Consider the following 21,521-nt stretch of genomic DNA (forward strand, 5'->3'; position numbering starts at 1 on the left):
TAAGTTTTGCCCACTTGCTGCCCCGACGAAGCCTACCATGAAATATACCTCCAGTTTCTGACCGTGGCTATAATTGGTTGCGGATCAAGGAATGCCTGGTCTAAGCATTATCTAACAAAATGCTCAGATGTCTCATTACAATATACTCGGCAGTTGCCTGGCACATAGAGTTCTTTATGTTTTCCAACATAGTTTAGTCGAGACTTGCATTGTCGAACTAGTTACGTAAACTCCAGTTTCTCCATCCATTTTCCACCACATAGTCCATGTTCTTGATCGGTACAAGTCTCCAAAGGGTGGATGGAATTTATGCGGTTTAAACTCAACAGTGGGCAAGAGAGCTAGCTCGGGTGAAGTTTATTACCAAGAAAGGAAAAGAGATTACTCGTTAGCGATAAAGCAAATAATTGATAATGAGGATCAAATTTAATGCCAATAGAAGAGACATTTCAGGGCAGGCGTCTGGTTTTGCGTGTCAAGCTGGCACCTGGTCAGTGTTTCTCGGAAGGAAAATGGTTATATTATGCATAATATAGGTCCTTTCAGCCCTCTGATTTGGGTCCACCTCTCCAGTCAGATGTGGTTCGCAAGGAGCACGCCTGGTCGAAAGTAGACTTAGCGCTTCAGAGTAACTGTGCGTCTATCTATCCCTAACACGTGAAGCGCGGGGTCGCGATGTCGGCTGATTCTTTGGCTAGCGAGTTTGGGTATTATTTTCCCGTTCTTCTGATTCAGTGAGTGCGGTTTCGACTGGGTCCCCATCCCTTTCTGCACACCTGATTGTCCTGAGAGTAGGTCTTTCGTGCCTCGAGAACCACGCGAACTCTTCGTGCCTAATTTTTGGCCTCTAATTATTTGCCAGGCCGGATTGACACAACCCTCGGTCATTCGGGTGCTCATAGTCTTCTGAGGATTTGCTTCTTTTACGTCAGTCAGTGGTCGCATATCCACCGGTGATCTTTAGGTTCTTCAGAATACTCTTTCTGCGCTCCTCAAATTTGCAGCTGTAATGATACAGGTATCAAGAAATACTCGCAGTTGTACCCCTGTTTTGGTACACAGATTAAAAAACGCGGTCTTCCATCTCTGCGTTCGGGACCACAAAAAAATATAGAAGGCAACAAAGAGGCAGACAGGAATGGGAAGAAGGCTGCAGCAACAACACCAATATTTAGGTCCCGAGCCCTTCTTTGCAATAGGACCACACACCAACAAGAAGATCTTAGACAAGAAGCAAGAATCAGTAGAGAAAAGATTGGAGCCAATCCGCTGGGCAGCGTGAAGCAAAGACGCTATTAGGGAGATAAAATGAGAAAATGGAAGCTCATTAACAGCCAAAAGAACAAATTACGAACTCTAGAAGTTATCTTAACAGATCATTGCAGATTAAGAACTCGCCTACTAACGATTTGTGCACATAAATACCCGTAGGGGAATCGCTTTAGCTCAAACCTTTGTGCTCATTTTAATGGAAAGCTACATCTGTACATATCGATGGCTGAGTGGAATATCGACCTATCTCGGGAGCCAGTTCAGAAAAATTTTCAAGAACCCCTACTTCAAAGTTTGATTGAAAAACGCCCTATTTCAGAAATTGGTTGAATAACACCCTATCTCAGAACTCATTTCAAAAATGCCCTATCTCAAACGAAAATACATCGAAAATAAGCTCAGATAGGGCGTTTTTGAATCGGCAGCTGAGATAAGGCGTTTTTCAATGAAATTGTGAAGTAGGACGTTGTTGAAAAATATTCTGAGATAGGGCGTTTTCGTACTGGTTGCCGAGATAAGTCGATCCTCCACTCTGCCATTGATATATACTTACGTACCAGATTCTTTATTACAAGGTCTGTACAGTGGAAATCCATAGGCTTTAAATAAATTACAAAGACTCCAATCTTTAGCTAAGCTAAAACTTTGTACATAGAAGTATCGAAATCACCTGAGGGCATTAACAATTTAATTCAATTGAAATAAATTGAGCACTTTGAGCGCAGCCATGTGTGCTGCAACTCGAACCTACTTTGTTGTTGATTGCCTTTGCGCTTCTGGCTGCAAATAAATGCAAGCGGAAAACTATAAAAATTGGCAGTGAAAAACACGTGGAATTCTGTGAATTGTAAAATTATGGAAGATGTCCCATTTTATTTGAAATCATAACAATGATAAGCAACAGAAGATCGGAGAGTATATTGGAAAAAGACTAAGTGGAGCATAACAAAAAAAAAAAAAAACGATAAGGAAACCCAAAACAGAGCCGACGCTCAACTATATAGAAAAGTGGAGCTTCCGCCAGACTGCGCAAAATTTTATCCAAAGAGCACCCCAAACCTAGCCTCATTAGAGGAGCAGTATTCAATATTCACTTTCCTCGCTGTGATCAGATTCCAACGTCGCGGGAGTAAAACGGGCCCAACACAAACCTCAAAGGAGTTACTAGACTTGGTGTGTGGGTAAAGAAAAAGAATTGCGAGAGTGGGTTCGAATATGGGACCACATACAGCAGAATATCTGAAAAAATATGAAATGTAATAAAATAAAGTAAATCAATAAAACAGTAAAAAACACAGAGGTGACCACCCTTGACCATCGCCTTTAGCTCTCTTTTAATCAACTTCAAGTTAACTCATAGTAAAAAACATTTCCCGCAGTGAGGTCTTAGCGTTATGCTGTTCGCCATTTAGCAATACATTTAAAAAAAGTTAAATTAAATTTAAAAAAATAAATTATATTTTTAATATTTTTAATGAGCTTTGTACCACGATTGTTTATTAGGAAAAATTGAAAAAGCAACAAAGTCTAAGCGGTAGAAGTTATAGCACTATTTCGGAGATCACCACATCTCCTCATCAGACTTCTTTTTTCTAGACTTCAGCAGGAATCGAACCTGCGAATTCGATGTTCAAAGTCAGAAGCGTTAGCCACTGAGCTAAATATGCACACCCCGTAAACTCTTGTTGCTAATTCATTTTCCTTATTCAAACAACTACTATCAAGTGCAGCTGATTTGCCGCTATTTAAACTCGACAGCGTGGTTGTTGTTGTCAGTTCTATACATCCGTTTGCTTATTTTCCTTTTTTGTATAGTTTCAGGCAGGCTCTTCCTAAACTATGTATTTGTCAATGTTATTGTGGCTTATTAACATTTTACTTTTAATATTTTTAATGAGCTTTGTACCACGATTACAAATCGTAAGAATCCAAACCCCGATTACAAATCGTGGTACAAAGCTCATTAAAAATATTAAAAATAAAATGTTAATAAGCCACAATAACATTGACAAATAAAAAAAATAAATATTTTTTTTTTCTTTTTAAATAATAAAAAGTAATAGTATTTTTCTTTTTAAACATAAAAAATAATAAAAAAGAAAACTGAATTTAGAAAAAGAGAAAAAATATAATAAAATGAAAATAAAAATAAAAAAATTTTAATTAAATAAAATTAAAAAATATATACTTATTTTTTGCATAACAATAAAATCTAAAAACTAAATTAGAAGAAGAAAAAAAATCAATCAAAAAGGGAAAAATAGCACTTTAAAATTAAAAAAAAAAATAATTTTAAAATAAGAATTAAAAATTTCAAAATATAATTAAAGCAAGACAAACAACTGAAATAAGATCCTAAAACAGAAACGAAACAAAAAAAATATATATTTTTTTTTTAAACAGTAAAATCCAAAAATTAAAAAAATTTAATTTACAAATACTAAGATTCTTACAAGAGATGTTCCAGACTTAGCCAATTCTTCAGCTCGGCTCTCTTTAACGTAAGTGTTGCAATGGCCGTGATCCCAGATGAGTCTGATATTTATGGACTAGATCATCGAGCTTACGTACACTTCCAATTTCTGACTCATTTAGAATTTGTTATTAGTGGCTGGAAAATGCCAGAAGTGCTGCTTGGCTATCTGAGAGCTATATTTTCGATTACCCAGCCTGTAGTACTTCATTAACGTCGGAAAGGAAACGTCACTTGATAGTTTTCCTGAAGGAGGTATATATAGTCTAATTTCTTCCCTAATTCTGAGAGCTTGTCATGAATACCACTATGCCCAAATGTCTCAACCTCCTCTGTTTTTTGAGTCACATGGGATCTTGGTCACGGTTTCACGGCTATATTTTAGGAAGGACCCGATCGATATTCGTCTTAAGCACCTGAATCGTTAATGGATACTTCGCATGACATCGGTTGTTAGTCATGGCACCTCAAAAAAAATTTCACGGCGTCAAATCACAGCTCCGAGGCGGCCAATTGGCATCGCCGAGATGGCAGATATTACGAAAACTGAACTTTATGTGCAAAATATCAAATGTGGAATAGACTGTGTGGCACGGCGCGCCATCTTGCCAAAAGCAAAGATCGCCGAAGTCTTCTATTACCTCTTACTATGGATATAAATTGACATCTCGTTCTTACCTGTTGAAAAATGCTGAAGAGGAGAACCTGCAAATAAACAAAACACAGTTTTTAGTCAATTGTTTAAGGGCAAACATCTTTCGAAAATGAGTACATTAATTAAACACAATTGATAAGAAGAAAGCAGCCATTTTATAAGAAGAAACAAAGTTTCATGCGACTCGTTTCTTGTTTGTTTCATACCGCAGAAATTTGTATACACATTAGGGCGGGTCAATTTTTTGTTTACTATGCGCGTATAGCATAGGAGGATTCTACGCGTCATTCTAAGCAAATTTTCCGAAGAAACCATGGGTCTAAAATCAATTTGGAGTTTGCCAAAATACGAAAATAAGTTTCGAAGAATAGTGAAAATTTTCACTGTTGCATCCTCTAGCGGAAGTTTTAAGAAAAAATAAGTGCAGAAATCAATTCCTCTTACCAAAAAAACCCCCTATAGCATGTTTTTATACAAAATTTAAGCACTTCTTTACGACAGTACAGCAAAATGCCAAGAAACCTATTTTCGCAAGATGGCAAATTAGAATTATATACATAGTGTTAAATTTTATTTTAGCCTTAGTCTTAAACCTCTTCTTGGGAATTTTTGTTTGTATTTATCTTAATTTCTGATTTTATCTTCATCATTATCCTTTCTTTTGTCTTAAAGTTTACTTTTTCCCTATTATCTTAATTTTTATTTTTATTTTTACCTTTACATATTGTAGTAATATAAGAATAATATTATATAAAACAAATGAATTGTAACACCCTTTATATTTCACCAGTATTTCTCTATGCTTACTATACTTATTCCATTCTTCGTTATAGCATGCTCTCTTAAAGTGCATGCTCTCCGCTTTAATCCTATCCTAATGTAAGCTCACCACATTGTAATTAGAATTTAAGCAAACAGTCAATAAATGACCATGAAGCCATCAACATCGTTCTTTTAAATAATACACATATGTCGTGTTCTTCAACTTTATCTTTATCAATCTTTGCTGCTACCTTTACCTATACTTTTACATTTATCTTTACCCCTTTACCTCTACTTTTAACTTTCCATTTACCTTTACCTTTACTTTTACCTTCACCTTCTAGTTTTCGTCAGAACTCGATACAAAACATTGTACTGTTTTCATGTCCCTTTTAATCTATCTTAAATCTGCACGATTTACTAATAAACCTGAGCAGATTATTGGGTTTCAAAGAGCTCAGCAGTTCATCTCTCAATGCACTGCGGCCAAATGCCTTATTCCTAATTCCGACAAGTTGTCTGCCCCTCGACATCTCCCAATCACTTCTGAGCGACGTACTCACCCAGTTTCTGATGGTGGCTTCGATGGCCGAAGGTGAGAGTGCTGTAACTGGCTGCGGTCCAAGGAATGCCTGGTCTGAGCCAACTTTCGCCAGAGTCAAGCAAGCTCCTTACGTTTGCCAACATAACTACTTTGGAAGTAGTTAGAGGGCTGGCCAATGCCTTAAGTGCAGTTTCACTGTCACTGCAGACATGTAAATTCCTTTCCCTCCATCTGTTTTCCCATGGGTCAACATGGCTATGCGGTTTCTAAATATCTCAGACTGGAACGACAGAAGCATACTACCTAACTTCGATGAAGACCCCAGATCCTGACCTAGAGTCAGTTTTGGAGCCATCAGTGCATATGCGACAATGTGTGAGCCCGGGCTCAGTGCTGGTATTAAACCATCATTAACCCTCAGGGAACTCAACATTATAAAACCTCTTCAACAAAGGTAATGCTGTCGTGCTATCCTGTCTCTGTCGCCAACAATTTCCGTCTTGCCCAATTCAGTGTTATACATCCGTTTCTTTTTAGTCTGCAGGTGGCCTCTAAGGCTTCCCCACGTATGAAGACACAAAGTGACGGTCAGTTGAGCAGTACGTCAAGAGCAACGCCAGGTGTTGTAGACAAAGCTCCCGTACAGTACACGGCAATAGTTCTTTGAAGTTTAGCAAGCACGCAATTGATTGAGAGTCTGCGCCACCATACCACAGACGCATAGCTGATTATGGGTCTGATCATAGAAGTGACGGACTCCACGTTTTGCAAAAGACCTGTTTACATTGCCAAAATACTGCCAATGCTTTGGAGACCTTGTGTTCCATGTGAGATTTCCACGATAGGTTTGTATGCAGAATTACTTCACTTCGGGATAATTTTGAATTGTGACTCCTTTAAGAGTGGGTGTGATTGAAACCATCCGGCCTTCTCATTCTAGTGAAGAGCACAACACTAGTTTTGGTTGGGTTAGCGGTGAGCCCATTTCCATCACACCAAGTGTCAATCATATTCATTATTGTCTGCACTCTCTCTTGCAAACAGCCGGCAGAGATGGACCCGTAGCGTAGATATTAAAGTCATTAAGAGTAACAAGAAGAGAATCAACTACCAGGCACCAGAGCACCTTTACCATTATCTTTGTATCTTTTACTCTCGCATTCTTTTCATTCCCCCTCACAAGTCTCGTTAAAGGCTCAGCGCAAAACGTTTCCAAAACCGCCTAAGAAGTTTCCCTTTAAAAACTTTAATCAAGAATAGCATGAAATTTATATTTAAGCTGAGTTCACTCACTCTTCGGACAGCAAAAGTATGCAGAAATATCAACGAGTTTAAATATGTTTTAATGCTAAATGTATTGAGATAAATTAAAATATATAGCCGAAGAATGCAGAACGGCAACCGAAATAGTTGCTCACTGTATCAAGAAAGCAAGAAAATTGAAAATAGCAGTAATAAAGCTATCCAGCAGCTGTTAGTTTCAAAATCAACATTGTATGCACCACCAACACACCAACTTTTACCCGCGTAAAAGCCACAATGTTGGTCGCAGCAATGCCTGCAGCTTTTGCTTCATCTGCCGACAGCTGACCGCAGAGTGGGAAAACAAAGCGCTTTGGAAGGCAGGCTCGAGCGGGGCGATGATGTGGCGTTGCAGTGCGAAAATTCGTTTAACTATGGAAATTATATATGTACATTCTACTTGGGCTGCGTTGAATTCTGCTTTCGCTACGTTGTTTAATTTGTTCTTTTCTTTCCTTTCTTTTTGGTTTTACGTAAATATTTACGCTGTTTTGTATGAATTCTCGGTGCTGCAATGCAAAATGACGCGACAGCTAATGCGATTCGAAGGGAAATTGGGCTTGTAAATTCATTATTTCATTTTTGCTACCAAATTGTGGAAAATTTCGTTGTGAGAGCAAATTGAGAGGAAATAAGTTAAGGCAAAAAATTTGAGCAGTCGAAGGAAAAAATATTTTTAGTACATAGATTTATATAATAGAAGTTGAAATGGATCAAACAATTATGACCGAATCGGCATTTTAGAGAAAATAAATCACGTCGAATGAGTACGGTAAAATGATACATATTACCAAAAATTTGGGCGATGCATCGCGATGGCCAGACTTCTGGTAGAATCGCGAAACGAAGGCGGACAAAATTTATATTAGCGTATTAATATATAGATTTTCCCGATGCATGCATGAAGTTTATGGTTTTAGTGTATACATGTATGTATGTACACTAGGATGGTCCAAAAAAGTAAAGTAAGTAATGCTCGCACCATCTAGAATTGTTCTATATCGAAAAAAAATTTTACGCCTATTTTCTTAACTTGAAATCAAAAAATAATTAGAGGTCGCTCAAGGCGCTCCAAGTTTTCCATGTATTTTATATGAGGAAAAAAAACAACTTTTCTGGGGGTTTTGACGGACTATAAAATATAGTTACTTCGAAAAATGGTTAAAGGGTTAAGGGAGTGAGAGCATACAAATTCCGACTTTACTCTTTCGCATGCATTTTTGGACCACGCTGTAATGTGTATGTATGTACATTTGAAAAATAATAGGGACACGAGACCTTAAAAAAAAAGACGCGCGCAATATCTGGATGCGCTTGCGTTCGATTTAAAAGCATCTTGATCTGTTGTTAATTTGCTGTTTTTGACCTGGGAGTAATTTTAATGCTTTTAATAATCATTTTAATAAAAGCAAATAATAAATATCCCATTTATTATGCAAAAATTTAGTTGCTTATATTTTTGATAAGGACTCTCATCAAATTTCTTGGCGGAAAACTCTCGAGAAATGTTTTCATCTCTTTTTTCACATTCGTAATAACTACTTTTTACGCGAAAAACAAATTCCCATTTTTTGAAGTTTATTTGGAATAGTAGGAAAGTGAGAAGAGAAAAATTTCCCGAGAGTTGTCATTCAGAAATGGGTTGTTTATTTCCTCCAGGTATAAAACTGTTTTTTATATTTTTATGAAACACGTTCCTTTGAGGTTTGCAACCATTTTGCACTCGATCTATTATATTATTTTCCAGAACCAGCAAATTTTTCTATTAAATGCAAAGTTCTAATATTAGCCTAAAGCAGGCCCGGCTGCAAGGGGGGATTTCGGCGGTTTAAACCCGCCGCTCTCTGGAGGGAAATATGCATAATAATGGTAAAAAATATTTCAACATATCAATTATTTAAGATCTCTTTTCAAAGGTAGTGGCAGAGAGATCTAGCTTTAATTTGAGACACGAAGGTTCTATCACCGTTTGTTTCTTTGCTAGAGCTTCTAAAATATTGCAAAAACCGAGAATTTTTGACAATCTGACCTCGTTTTTTTCAAAATCTGGAGCTGATGGGAACTTTATGCTTACAGATTCGTAATTAGCACAAAAAAAAAAATCTATCAAAAGCAGCTTTAACATTTGCGGTCCCAAAATTTTTCTTATTTTTGTTGGGCTCTGTTATGCATGAAAAAAGAGCAAAGATTCAGAATTCCGCTTTTTTTTCTACAGAAAAGCCGTGAGGCCTTTTGGAAAATTCAACATGGAGTCTCAAATATGGCATGCAAAGTAACCATAAATAATAATTTTTCGCACGTTTTACTAATTATTTAAAATAAAAAATTATTTTTTTTTTAAGTTTGTATAAAAAAAATGTGGCAAATGAAATTCTCTATAATTTGATCTACATAAATTTACTTGGCCAAAATTTAACTTCTGAATTCCTATAAAATTATAATTTTACGTGGAAAAACCTCGATACCTTTAAAAGTTGGGGGAGGTTTAAAAATAGATTTGCCATATTTAACATGGGATGGCAAAACTACATCAAGTGCCATTACAATGTATTGAATTTTCCACTGCCTTTCGAGGCACGCCTCTTCGTTTACCGATTTTTCGCAGGGCATGTTTTCATGAACAAAGGAACATTTCTAGGGGGAGTCTTGCTTTGTAGCTTAACAAAATATTTTCTCCTTACAACTAAGGCGCAGTCTAATGTGCAGGCATGGGCATAGAACGAGCACAAAATGGGCTAGCTTTTCTCAATATTCATCGCAATTTGGATGTTAATGTTGACTCAGTATTAAAAGAATTTTTATCTATACCTCGGTGAATTGCATGTGATTTTTCTTTGAGTTTTGCTAAATTATGTCCACAATTAAATACAATCCCTGTGGGGAAAATCTCTAGATCTGAACTGGTGCGCTTCTAGTACATTTAGACCCAGTACTGGTTCGCGATAAATCTCTTTTGCACGCAAGCAACTGGCGAATTTAACATGGCGATGTCCTAGGAAGTGTCAATTGCCCCCCGCTGCATCCCTTTTTCGTAAGTTCCGAACTAGTCCAAAATTCTATAGTTCCGAACCAGTTCTAAAATCGACAGACGAAAGAAAAAAGTATCATGATTTTTCAATCTTTTTAGTTCTTCCGTGTGTGCGATTTTAAGTTATTTTGGAAGAAATGTGTTTTCAATTCGAAATTAAATTTGTTTGAATGATTGTAAGAAATGTACGTTTACATACCTTTAGCTGTAGCTAAGTTTGTAGAGGTGCTCGCTGTTATTTCTTATATTCCATACGGTCCCAAGATGTTAAAATGTTCACACAAATTTTAGTTTTGTATTACCAAGCTATGAAAAAGCATCTGCGAAGCACAGAACAGAAGCGTATTTGAACGAAAAAGCCGCCGAACACATATCTATTTAAAGTAAACAAGCCACCCGCTGCATCCCTTATTCGATAGTTCCGAACTAGTTCTAAATTCGACAAATAAGATCTAGTTCGTTCTGCATCCCTTTTTCTATAGTTCCGAACCATTTCTAAATTCGTTACTTTAGATATAGATTTCTACGGAAAAAAACTTAAAAAAAATAGTTTTTTAAAAGTACCACTTTTCGCCGATTTTGGACTGGTGGGGATCTAGTTCGTATCGGACTAGTTCCTTTTTGGCTATAAAGACCTAGTACGGAACTAGAAATTTGATTCACTAGTCCGCGGTTTCCCCGCAGGGATATGCTGAGTACTCTAAATAAAACAATAATGTTCTTGGTTGTTACGAATGACTTTAATTAACGAAGCAATAATTCTTTCGGATTGTTTTTTATGAGTTTTCGTTTGGACATTGTCTTAATTAATTTAATTATTACCAGACATTAAATATTGGTCACATATACATATATATTTTCACTTACAAAAATTCAATTGGTTTTAAATTTTTTCAGTATATTTCATTACAAATCTTACTGACTAGATGAAAAAAAAAAACAAGATACGAAAAACCAACTTTGGTTCTGTTTTTACTCCATTCCTCGGAGCACTCCGAAAATGCTCCTTCGAAGTGTTGCTGCGAGAGTCCTTTTTTACTCCATACCCGGAGTGCTCCAAAAACGCTCCTTCGAGGTCTTGCTGAGGGAGTCCCATTTCACTGCATGCCCGGAATCCTTCATACATATTTTTATAGTGCATAACATAAAGTGGTGTTTGAAGCAAGTATTGACGCCAACGAAGTCTTCTTTCATTTACCAGTCCCACTAAATAGCTTGATTTGTGCATTGTCTTCCTCTTTATACGAACGTTTATATAATGATCATCATCAATATTTCGAGGTAAATGTTTCACCATATTATTCAAGTCGACTGGCACAATAATAATTTGCACCTAAATTGCGTATTGCCCATGGACGTGTCTCAACCGTATTTCACGGCGAGGCAAGTCTTTCATCCAGTGATGGTAAGAACGCAGGTGTATTTTTATTTTTAAATTCTTTATTTCGAAGAAATTATAGGTCCTGAAATTCAAGCTTCACATCTGCTGGGAAGTTACCTGGAAAGTGATTTACAATATCAGTTATTAGCATTTGAAAAATAAATTTTGTATATACATTTTCATGTATAAGCAAAAATATTCGAGCACTCACAATGATCATTTTCATTATTTGGTCGAATAGAACCATTTTCTTGTACGTCTAATTCATCCACCGGTAAATTATCTGAAAACAAAATGACAAATAAGGACACATTTGATGCGTGGAGGATATGCATATGATCTAGTGCATATGAGCAACGAGGACTAAGGACAAAATCTGGTAATAGTCACGTAGGTACTTACCTGAACCGTTTTCGCTATTTTTCACGGTGGACGCGTTATCATGATTAGGGGCATCCAGAAATTCTTGCTTTACATCCGCTGGAAAGTTACCTGAAAAGTGATTCATAAAAATTATGACCTATTGGCACCAATGCATTTAAAAAGTAAATTTTGTATGTATGTATAAAAAAAAATATTCGAGCACTCACAATGATCATTTTCATTATTATTTCCAATAGAAGCATTTTCTTGCACACCTAATTCATCCGCCGGGAAATTATCTGAAAACATAATGATGCATGGAAGATATGCATATAATCTAGTGCATATGAGCAACAAGGAATATGGACGGAATGCGTTAATATTCAAGTAGATAGATACTTACTACAAACGTTTTTACCATTTTGCACAGTGGACGCGTTATCATGCGTAGGGCAGTCCAGAAATTCAAGCTTTACATCCGCTGGGCAGTTACCTGAAAAGTAATTCATAATATGATCGTTTAGCACCCATGCATTTAAAAGGTAAATTTTGTATATCTGGAAGTATCTATGTGTGTACCAAATTACAGGAGCACTCACAATTATTAGTTTCATTATTATGTCCCATAGAAGCATTTTCTTGCACATCTAATTCATCCACCGTAAAATTATCTGAAGAAAAATTACAAATAAACAAATAAGGATACATGTGATGCATGGAATATATGTATAGGATCTAGTACATATGAGTATCAAGGACTAAGGACGAAATGCGTTAATATTCAGTTAGGTACTTACCACGATCATTTTCACTATTTTGCACAGTGAACGCGTTATCATGCGTAGGGGAAACCGAAAATTCAAGCTTTAAATCCATTGTAGAGTTACCTGAGTTGTGATTCATAATATGAGCTATTAGTGCCAATGCATTTGAAAAGTAAATTTTGTGTATATATATGTAGAAAAATATTCGAGCACTCACAATGATAATTTTCGTTATTAAAACCAATAGAAGCATTCTCTTGCAAATCGAATTCATCCACCGAGAAATTGTCTGAAAACAAAGTGACAAATAAGCATACCTATGATGCATGGAGGATATGCATATGATCTAGTGCATATGAGCAACGAGGACTAAGGACGAAATGGGTTAATACTGAAGTAGGTACTTACTACAAACGTTTTCACTATTTTGCACTGTGGACGCGTTATTATCCGTAGCGGAATCACTATCTTGCTCATTTAATAACGCCTTTCGGCGTGCACGAAATTCACGGACACGTTCTGTTGAAGTTTTTGGCGGTGGTTTAGGCTTATTTCCTCTTAGTCTTCGCCGATACTCACGAGCCTTTTCGGCCCTGGTTTTCAGCATATTTGATTAAAATAAATTTATTGTCATATGCGATATACAAAAATAATAGAACACGGCACGCACGGCCAGTTTCGTTATATCTACGTAAGCGTCCACACATGTACTAACGTTTCGTTTTACAAAATATGGCAGTGGTTCTCCGAAAATAAGAGAAGAAGAAACCAAAAACAAACTCACTTCAACTTCAACTATTTCACTAGACGTCTGTGCAGTATTACCAGATTAATCTTTTTGAGGCTAGCTTGGGCATTTAATTTTAAGCCACAGCGTCAGCATTGCCGGTCTGACTTCGTAGCTTTTTTCTGGCCAAATATTCATAATTAAAATCGGACCGAAACCTTTAAAAATAGTTGCCATATCACAAATATTTAATATATCAAAAGCTACTGTTTTCCTTTCAAATATTACAATTATAAAGCAAGGTATCATTTCCTTGAGAACATATTTTCTTAGCCTTTCTTAGATATAAAGAAATAGTACTACGAAAGTTGCCTTAAACTGTATTTTTGAAAAAAAAAAATGCATTTGTTGGCTAGTGCATTCATATTTCTATTCGAACATTTTTTTGGGTTCTTGGTATCCTAATGAAGCCGTTATAAACTTGAATTATGTTATTTTGTTTTTTGATGAGAATGATTTAAAAATATTTCATAATCGGTTTCGCGGAACTTATCGAGTTGGAGAAAACTTTTTAAGGAATGAATATACTGAACTATTTTTAACTTTATTTTTCACAGGGTATAGCTTTTTCTAACCTTTCCTCAAAACCAATTTAGCATTGCACTTTGGTGTCATCTGGTCACACTGCTTCTATGTACATTCAATGGTCGGCAAAACTGAAAGTGAGATTGGGTCGGTGAGCGCAGAGCAATTTGCGCTACAGTGGTGTAAAAGCAAAGCGTATCGAGTAAATGTAACGTGTGAGAATATGAAGGAATATCTTTATTTTGAACAGCTAGTCTACAAGGTGTTGTTATCGGAGCAGCTGATTTCAAGAGTTAACTGCACCGACTGTTAAACTTTTTTTTTGTAAATCTTAGTTTGCTATCATTGTCATTTTGCGTATAATTTGTTAGTGTAGTTTTTTGTTTTTGTGCTGCCGCTATCTCCTTGTATTGGCTTTGCTACAATTCCCAATAAAACCAAAAAGTGCATGTAAAAAGAACTTACAAAAAAATCGTATATGTATCAAAACTTTTAAATTAGTCTGCAGGTCTCAAGAAAAATGGCAAAGTACGTTTCCAACCAACAGAAATAATGAAAAAGGTCCTTGCGATTTCTAAAGCTTAACGAATAAAATAAAAATAAGAAAATAGTTGTTGTATATCAAAAGAAATAATACATAGGAAACTAAAATATTATAATGCCCTTTGACATTATATTTCCGCTCTCCTTTTATGGAGAAATGCCACAAGAGGCATTGCATTTCACCAAAAGAAATGAAATCATAAAGGCTGTTCAGTTTCTTGTGCATATGATCTTGTATTTGTAAATTCCCTACAATGAAATGAAAACGGTGGCCATGGTAGCAAGCATGAAATTTGCAAATGCAAATCCAAGACCATTTCCGCAATATTCTGAACAGCCCTCTATTTGTAAGGTAATTTTTAATCGTATATACATGTGTATGTATGTGTGCCGCATATGACAAAATAACCAGGGCAGTCCCCACCTATGATGCTCCGTTGCTGCCAGAGCAACGACGAGTGTTGCCAGAAGTATAATTTATCTTCAAAATTAAGATATTTTTCAAAAATAATCAGAAAAATATTCACATGAATGTAATTACAACAAAATAAAACTCCATACGAAAAATCTTCACAGTGAAGATATCTGGCAGCAACAAAACGGAAAGGAAATTTATTCATAAATTTTAATTAACAAATTAAACTTTCTATAGTTGACTTTATAGAAACGTCATCATCATCCGATAACGATGATGAACGCACAGATCCTGAAAGTTTTTTCTCAAATAAACTTGAAAAAACCACCACCTTACGTGATATTCCTTACATAAATGTAGGGTGGCCAGATGCGCTGATTTAATCAGTAGGTGTGCTAATTTTTTTCTATTGCACTGATTTTTAAGAGCCCGAAATCAGTACGCAAAATCTACTGATTTTTTGAGTTTGTAGTGATTTTTACATTTAATACTTTTTTAAATTCGTGTAATTGACATTTACTTGAGGTTTACATGTTCAAAACAATGGTTTTTGACAACTCATACGTGTGAGCAGATTGAAAGTATTAATTAAATTTAAACCATTATTAAAAAGGTGTCCGCTTGCAATTGTTTCGTTCCTAGGATTTCGCAAAATAGCAAACTGTTTGGATTCAAACCAACCCAATTTCACGATTTGCAGGTTTTACAGGATTTACAGGAAAAGCTGGTTTCGCCATTAATAAATCTTACGAAGGGTGGTGGTGAGTTAATCATATATTAAGTACACTGAGAAGATGACAATAAGAGATAATCTTTCAATTATAATGAAACATCCCCTGTGAAATCGGCTGTCAGTATTTCAGACTTAAGACGACTACTGCTACGGTGCAATGTAAGTTCTAAAAATTTGGAAAAGGTGCAAACTACCGACTTTTGGATATGATAGATGTAGCATTACTCGACTCGAGCTCGTCTTCTACTGAAACTGAATGGGCTACAAATTTTTTTTATTTTCTCAATTCTTATAAATTTTCTAGAAAGCTTGAGACTTCAACTTACATGTCTTTTGTTATAGAATTAACTATATTTTTATAAAAAAATTAAATTAAGTAAGGAAAGAAAAAATTTTCAAAACCTGTCTATACATTTTACTACTATTTTCCTGAGCACAGCTGTACATACATACGTAATATCATTGATTTGTTTTATAGTAATGAATTTTTGTATTAATAATACTAAACGTATTTAAAAGTCTATTAGTTATTTTTTTTTGAATTAATGCGCTGTTATTTGGTTGTTATATTGTTAATAATAAAAAATACGCTTAAAAATTAGCTGATTTTTATGGCTCTGTACTGATTTTTGATCCCCACTGTACTGATTATGTCCCTATAATATCTGGCCACCCTACATAAATGTTTATTTAAAAAGTACGGTCGCGAGTGAGGTTTAAATGAGAACAAATATTTATTAAAACACTTTAAAAGTACAACTAACAAGACTTTAAATAAAACATATACATGCTTATATACATATGTCGTACGTGTAAATTTTTACAGTTCTCTGCAACTTTTTATTAATTCTCAAGTTTGGATAATATGTACACTTAGAAAAAATTCAGTTAAATTATTTCTCTAAATACACGATTTGGTAACTATAATCAAATAATATAACTATATAACCACGTCATGTGTTGAGACAAACATATTACATATTTAGTTGACGTAACTTAACTTTTTTCTCAGTGTTACAAAAATACAAGTTAAAGTACTTGTAAGTGTTGTGAACTAGTCAAGTAAATCTGTTATGAATTCATTAACTTTTATTTAAAAAAAATGTGTTATGGTTTTTTATAGAACACAAAATAATTTTAATAGAGGAATTGAACTTTTTGTTTGTTTGTTGTAAAATCTTCAATAAAGGTATTTCTAGAGAAACAAGATTTTTTGTAAGTTTCAGTAATCTTTTTATGGGTTTATGAAGATTTTATCATCACTTAGCAGATTTAAAAAAAAAAAGGCGTGAGTACTAGGTACTCATGAAGTTTGATGTGTATACATATGCGAACGACAAAGCATAAAAGTACGTTTATATATAAATATAATCTCAATCAAAGCTCGTTAGCTGTCAAATTGGTTGTGCTTGTTATTCACACAACTCGAGGAAAAGTTAATCTTCTTCTCTGTGCCACCGTGGTCACTTTTTTTTGCAACACATATTAGGCCATTTAAATATATTTTAACAGAATATTTTATTAAAAATACCTTTACAAACCTATTTTCCCTACTAGTGTCAATTTTTGTTTACTTTAACATTTGACATTCCTCCTCTTCTTCGCAAGTATAATCGATAAAACTGGGTTGGACACCAAAAAGTTATCGGTTTAATCTGAGATATCTTTAATTATAATTTTGCCTGGCTAATCTCTTTTTCTAATAACAGATTAGGGAGTCAAGCTCGAAAATTAGGATAATATTTTTATATATAAAAGCGATTCAGTTACACACATACAAATGTAGGTTAGGTTAGAAATTAAACATTAATTTCACTTAATTTTGTTCATTTTGCTGATTTCATTTTTTTACTCATTTTCATTTTTAATTATTTTAATACATGGCATTATCGGTATGATTGATAAAATATACTTGTACATATATAGTTGTGACTCAAGGGCGTTAAAATATCTTGGAAACACCGCATATAGGTAGATTTTCAGGTTTTATGCGGCAAAAAATATTTTATTGCCTCTATCTACTCAAAATTGTTTATCAAATGTAAAATTGAAATAATTTGTATTACAGATAGGTTATGTTAATAAAATATATATATTAGCCAATAATTTACTATTTAAATATATTGACTACCTTTGTTTATAAAATGTGTGTACACTATCATTGGTTAATTAGTTTTCGCTTTCAGAATCTTCGCTGGCCTCACACTATTCTTTTGTCACATCTTTGACAACGGATTTAGAGGGTAACAGCAGCTTTATTGTGTCTGGGGGAAACGATTTGATATTTTTTCTTTTTTTGGTCATGAACCGAAATACTGCTTAAAAACGAGTCCAAGCTCATCAACAGCCGGTTATATATGTCACGTTACATACTTCACGAGAAAACTTCCGGGAATAATTTTCTCGGTAGTGTTTGTTGTGGGCCTCTTGAGCCTCGCCGATAATTGTCCTATTGTTAATAAGGAATTAGTATCTTGTGCATTGCGGGTGTCATAGGATGCCATGCCGTCGTCGATTCGCCACTTCTCGCTCGCTATGTTTGAGTTCCGGTCGCTTAACGAAAAATTTTGCATGTGAAAGCAACAACAAAGTTAGCTAGCACGGATAGACGATAGCAAGTTTGGTTGTACCTCATTGAGTTCGTTCGTTTCGCCACTTGCTAACTGATGGTGAATCGATGACGACTAATAATCAATTGTAGCGCATTTCCTCTTACTATGCATATGCCTAAATGTATGCAACCATTTGGCAAGCGAACACAGGGTGCTTCTAATGAAAATAAAAATTTTATGCTGAAATACACATGTTAAGCCCTTCGAAATTTTGTGCTGGGATATGCGTTACAGCTTCGCAAATTTTACCCCTACCGAAACCAAAGATGTATACACATCAAAAAAATTCTCTGGCAACACTGGCAACGACTGATTTTTGAAGAGCGTAAGAAGGCGTGCGATGAGCGTACTGCTCACTTGACCGACCACTGATGTACATACTAACAGGCAAACCTAATATTCACGGTTTGCGTTTTGGTACGCACGCCGTCGAATTTGTTTTTGTGCCTATCGATAGTTTGTTTGTCGATAGTCACAACCATCGATACTATCGAAAATGTCGACACTATCGATAGTTTTGATTTAAAAAGTCCAAAAATTAGACATAACAACTTTTATTGATTATGAGATCAGAATTGCTAATTACAGAGAGCATATGCGCTCTGAAATTATTTGCCTTGCTTTGCTAAATCTCCCTTCCGACTCACAAGTTGTTGCAGGTACCGCCGGCTTTTACACTAAATGGCATACCTAAACAAAAGCGTTGACGCCGAATTGCCATTATTTTAATATTTCATAAAACTTGCGTATAACTTAACTAAATTGGATTATTCAAATAGGTGGCAACCTTCTTCAAAATTAGTTTCGAGCTTATACTTTCTTAAATAACATTCGTTTAACATTGTGATACAAATTTTAATTAACCGATAAATTGAGTTGAATTTGATTTTTTAAGCATGAGGCAACTCGACAAAAATATTTAAGAAATAAAGCGCTATCAAACCCATTTCGATTGATAAAAATATTTGAATAATTCATTAAACTTATTAAAAAAAAAATTTGAATTTAACTTTTTAAACGGGTGGCAACCCTCTTTAAATATCACAAACTATTCTAAGTGTTAAAATTAAGGACTTCTTAACGCTCTTTTGCTGGCATATTTAAAAATTTCATAGTGTATAAGTGTTAAGGAATTCGACTTTTCAAATAGGTGGCAACCCTCTTCAAAATATTTACAAACTATTATCTTTTTAAACTCTCTCTATTACCTAATTCCCTTAAGGAATTCAAATTGAATATAAGTTTTTAAACAGGTGGCACCCCTCCTACAGTAAAGCTAAGAAAGTACCATAAAACCATTTCGATTGATACCCATTTTTTATTAATTGGTCTAACTTTTTAAATAATTTGAACTTAATTTTTTAAAAGGCGGCGACTCTTCGAATTTCACGGGTCCCTGGTGACTTTCTTACGGAACCTACTTTAGGAAGCTCTGTACTAGAGGACGACAGAGTGCGAATGTTTTCCTGAGGACAGAAGATACTTCGTCTCAACCTCATTCAACTCCAGAGATTCATTCGCTTTGCCACAATTTAGATTTTTTAATGCCAATGTATCTCTTAGTTTAAACAACAATACTAGGTGATAAAAAAAAAAAAAAGACCGTTCATCATTATTATCGTTGCTTTATGACAAGCATACTTAAATTTTATAAAACCAGTAATGTTGTTTATCCCATTAGCATAAACTTTAATTGCATTTATGTATATTAGCATTGCAAATTCCTTACTAACTGATTTTCTAAGTCTGTATGTATATTTATTTACTATAAGCCACTTAAATGTAGTAAATGCAAAGTAATCGGATAAAATAATAAATTTATCACCACAAGCATATACACACACACACACACACACACACACACACACAAAACCCTCAAACAATAAATGGCTTTTAGCAAAAGCAAAAGCAAGCAAAGCACAATTTGTACAAAGCGAATTGTGCGGATTTAGTTAAGAGAAAAGCGCAATTCATTTCATTCACATAAAATGCAATGTTGGAATGAAAGTCGAAAAGAATCGTAAAAAAAAAATTAAAGTAAAAATACTTTTTAAAATATGCGAATCCAAAAAGTGCTGAATATGCTAAATGACTACGCGAAGCGATAAAAGCAAAGAAATTTAAACGCAAGCAAGCAAGTTTCCCATCCATATATCCACATAGCGAACTAACTAAGCAAAAGGATGAACGGTTCAGCGCGCGCTGCCTTTTGTTTTCACAGTTGACACACAACGCTTTAACGCCTGCGTGAGTGTGGAAAATGGAAGAACTCATAAATTACGAAAAAAATTATGAGACAAACATTTTTGCAAATCTATTGTGGAAAGTTGAGTTATTTACGATTTTTTGTCGAACATTTTTGTGGGCGTAAAATTTGTTAGGAAAATTAAATTTCCTATGGAGAAAATTTTTCAAAGAATTGTAGGAAAAATTTTAATTTGTAAATATTTGCATATATGTATTTGATTTAGCAAGCTCTTTAACAGAAGGAAATGAATGAAAAAGCTAATGAAATAAATGTATGTATTCTACTATTATATTATAAATATGAAAGTTTGTGAATGAGTATTTATGTGTGTTTGTAAGTATGGACGCATTTCACGCAGGAAAGAAAGTTGCCACCATTTTCAAAAGTTAAAATTAATTTATTAAAAAGATAAATAAAATATTACGAGGTGAGTGTCCAGCAAAAGATATTAAAAAAAATTAAGTCGAAATTTTTCAAAATGAGTATCCAACGAGAGGTGGTTAAGCAAGTTTGATTTTAAAAAATATTTTTGCGGAGGTTTGCCACCCGTTAAAAAATCCAAAATCTATTTAATTCATAAGTTAAATGAAATATTTTAATATGCTAACCAGCGCTAGCGGGTTAAAAGAGCTTAATTTCGAAAATAGTTACAAAAGGTGTTGCCACCTGTCTAAAAGATAAACTTAATTTAGACAATAAGTTAAATTATGTATTACAATTTTTCAGTAAGTGCGTACACATATTCATATGTTTGCCAAACGAAGCAGCTTTAAGAAATCTTTAAAACCAAAATATTTTTGAAGGGATTTGCCACCTTTTTTAAATGTAAAATTTAATTTAATGAGCAAAAACGAGGAAACGGTAAGTTAATATCTAAAATTTGAGAAATATTTGAAAATCAGGCAACAATATCTATCACTTATATTTAAATTGAAGCCAAGTGTCCTTCTAAATAAGCATCATTGCATATAAAATTATGAGTTATTACCAAATACCTAAGGCCACGAATTCAGCCTCTGACTGTGCTGCGTAGCGATGCTGCATTTGCGCATTTTAACTGGCGGTAGTGTGTGCAATAGGGTGGGAAAAAAAAAGAAGTCAGAATTTTGAATGC

At 34.7% G+C, this 21,521-nt stretch overlaps 1 protein-coding gene across 2 annotated transcripts; it reads right to left on the reverse strand.

The window, feature by feature from the left end:
• Positions 1-10,709: 10,709 nt before the first annotated feature.
• Positions 10,710-13,266, reverse strand: LOC118735709 (5'-AMP-activated serine/threonine-protein kinase catalytic subunit alpha-like). Of its 2 annotated transcripts, none has more exons than XM_036465628.1 (9): positions 12,953-13,266; positions 12,762-12,833; positions 12,578-12,691; positions 12,380-12,451; positions 12,184-12,273; positions 12,008-12,079; positions 11,820-11,909; positions 11,629-11,700; positions 10,710-11,534 (listed from the first exon to the last, which is right to left on the reverse strand). In XM_036465628.1, the coding sequence occupies exons 1-9, from the start codon at positions 13,149-13,151 to the stop codon at positions 11,491-11,493; spliced, it is 825 nt and encodes a 274-aa protein (XP_036321521.1). In that variant the 5' UTR covers positions 13,152-13,266; the 3' UTR covers positions 10,710-11,490. The 2 variants fall into 2 exon arrangements, with proteins under 2 accessions (XP_036321521.1, XP_036321523.1); XM_036465630.1 differs by having other exon boundaries at positions 10,712-11,534; positions 12,578-12,667; positions 12,953-13,265.
• Positions 13,267-21,521: the final 8,255 nt, after the last annotated feature.

Source organism: Rhagoletis pomonella, unplaced genomic scaffold, assembly GCF_013731165.1.
Source record: "Rhagoletis pomonella isolate Grant_MI unplaced genomic scaffold, Rhpom_1.0 Rhpom_scaffold_00003, whole genome shotgun sequence".
Taxonomy (NCBI): domain Eukaryota; kingdom Metazoa; phylum Arthropoda; class Insecta; order Diptera; family Tephritidae; genus Rhagoletis; species Rhagoletis pomonella.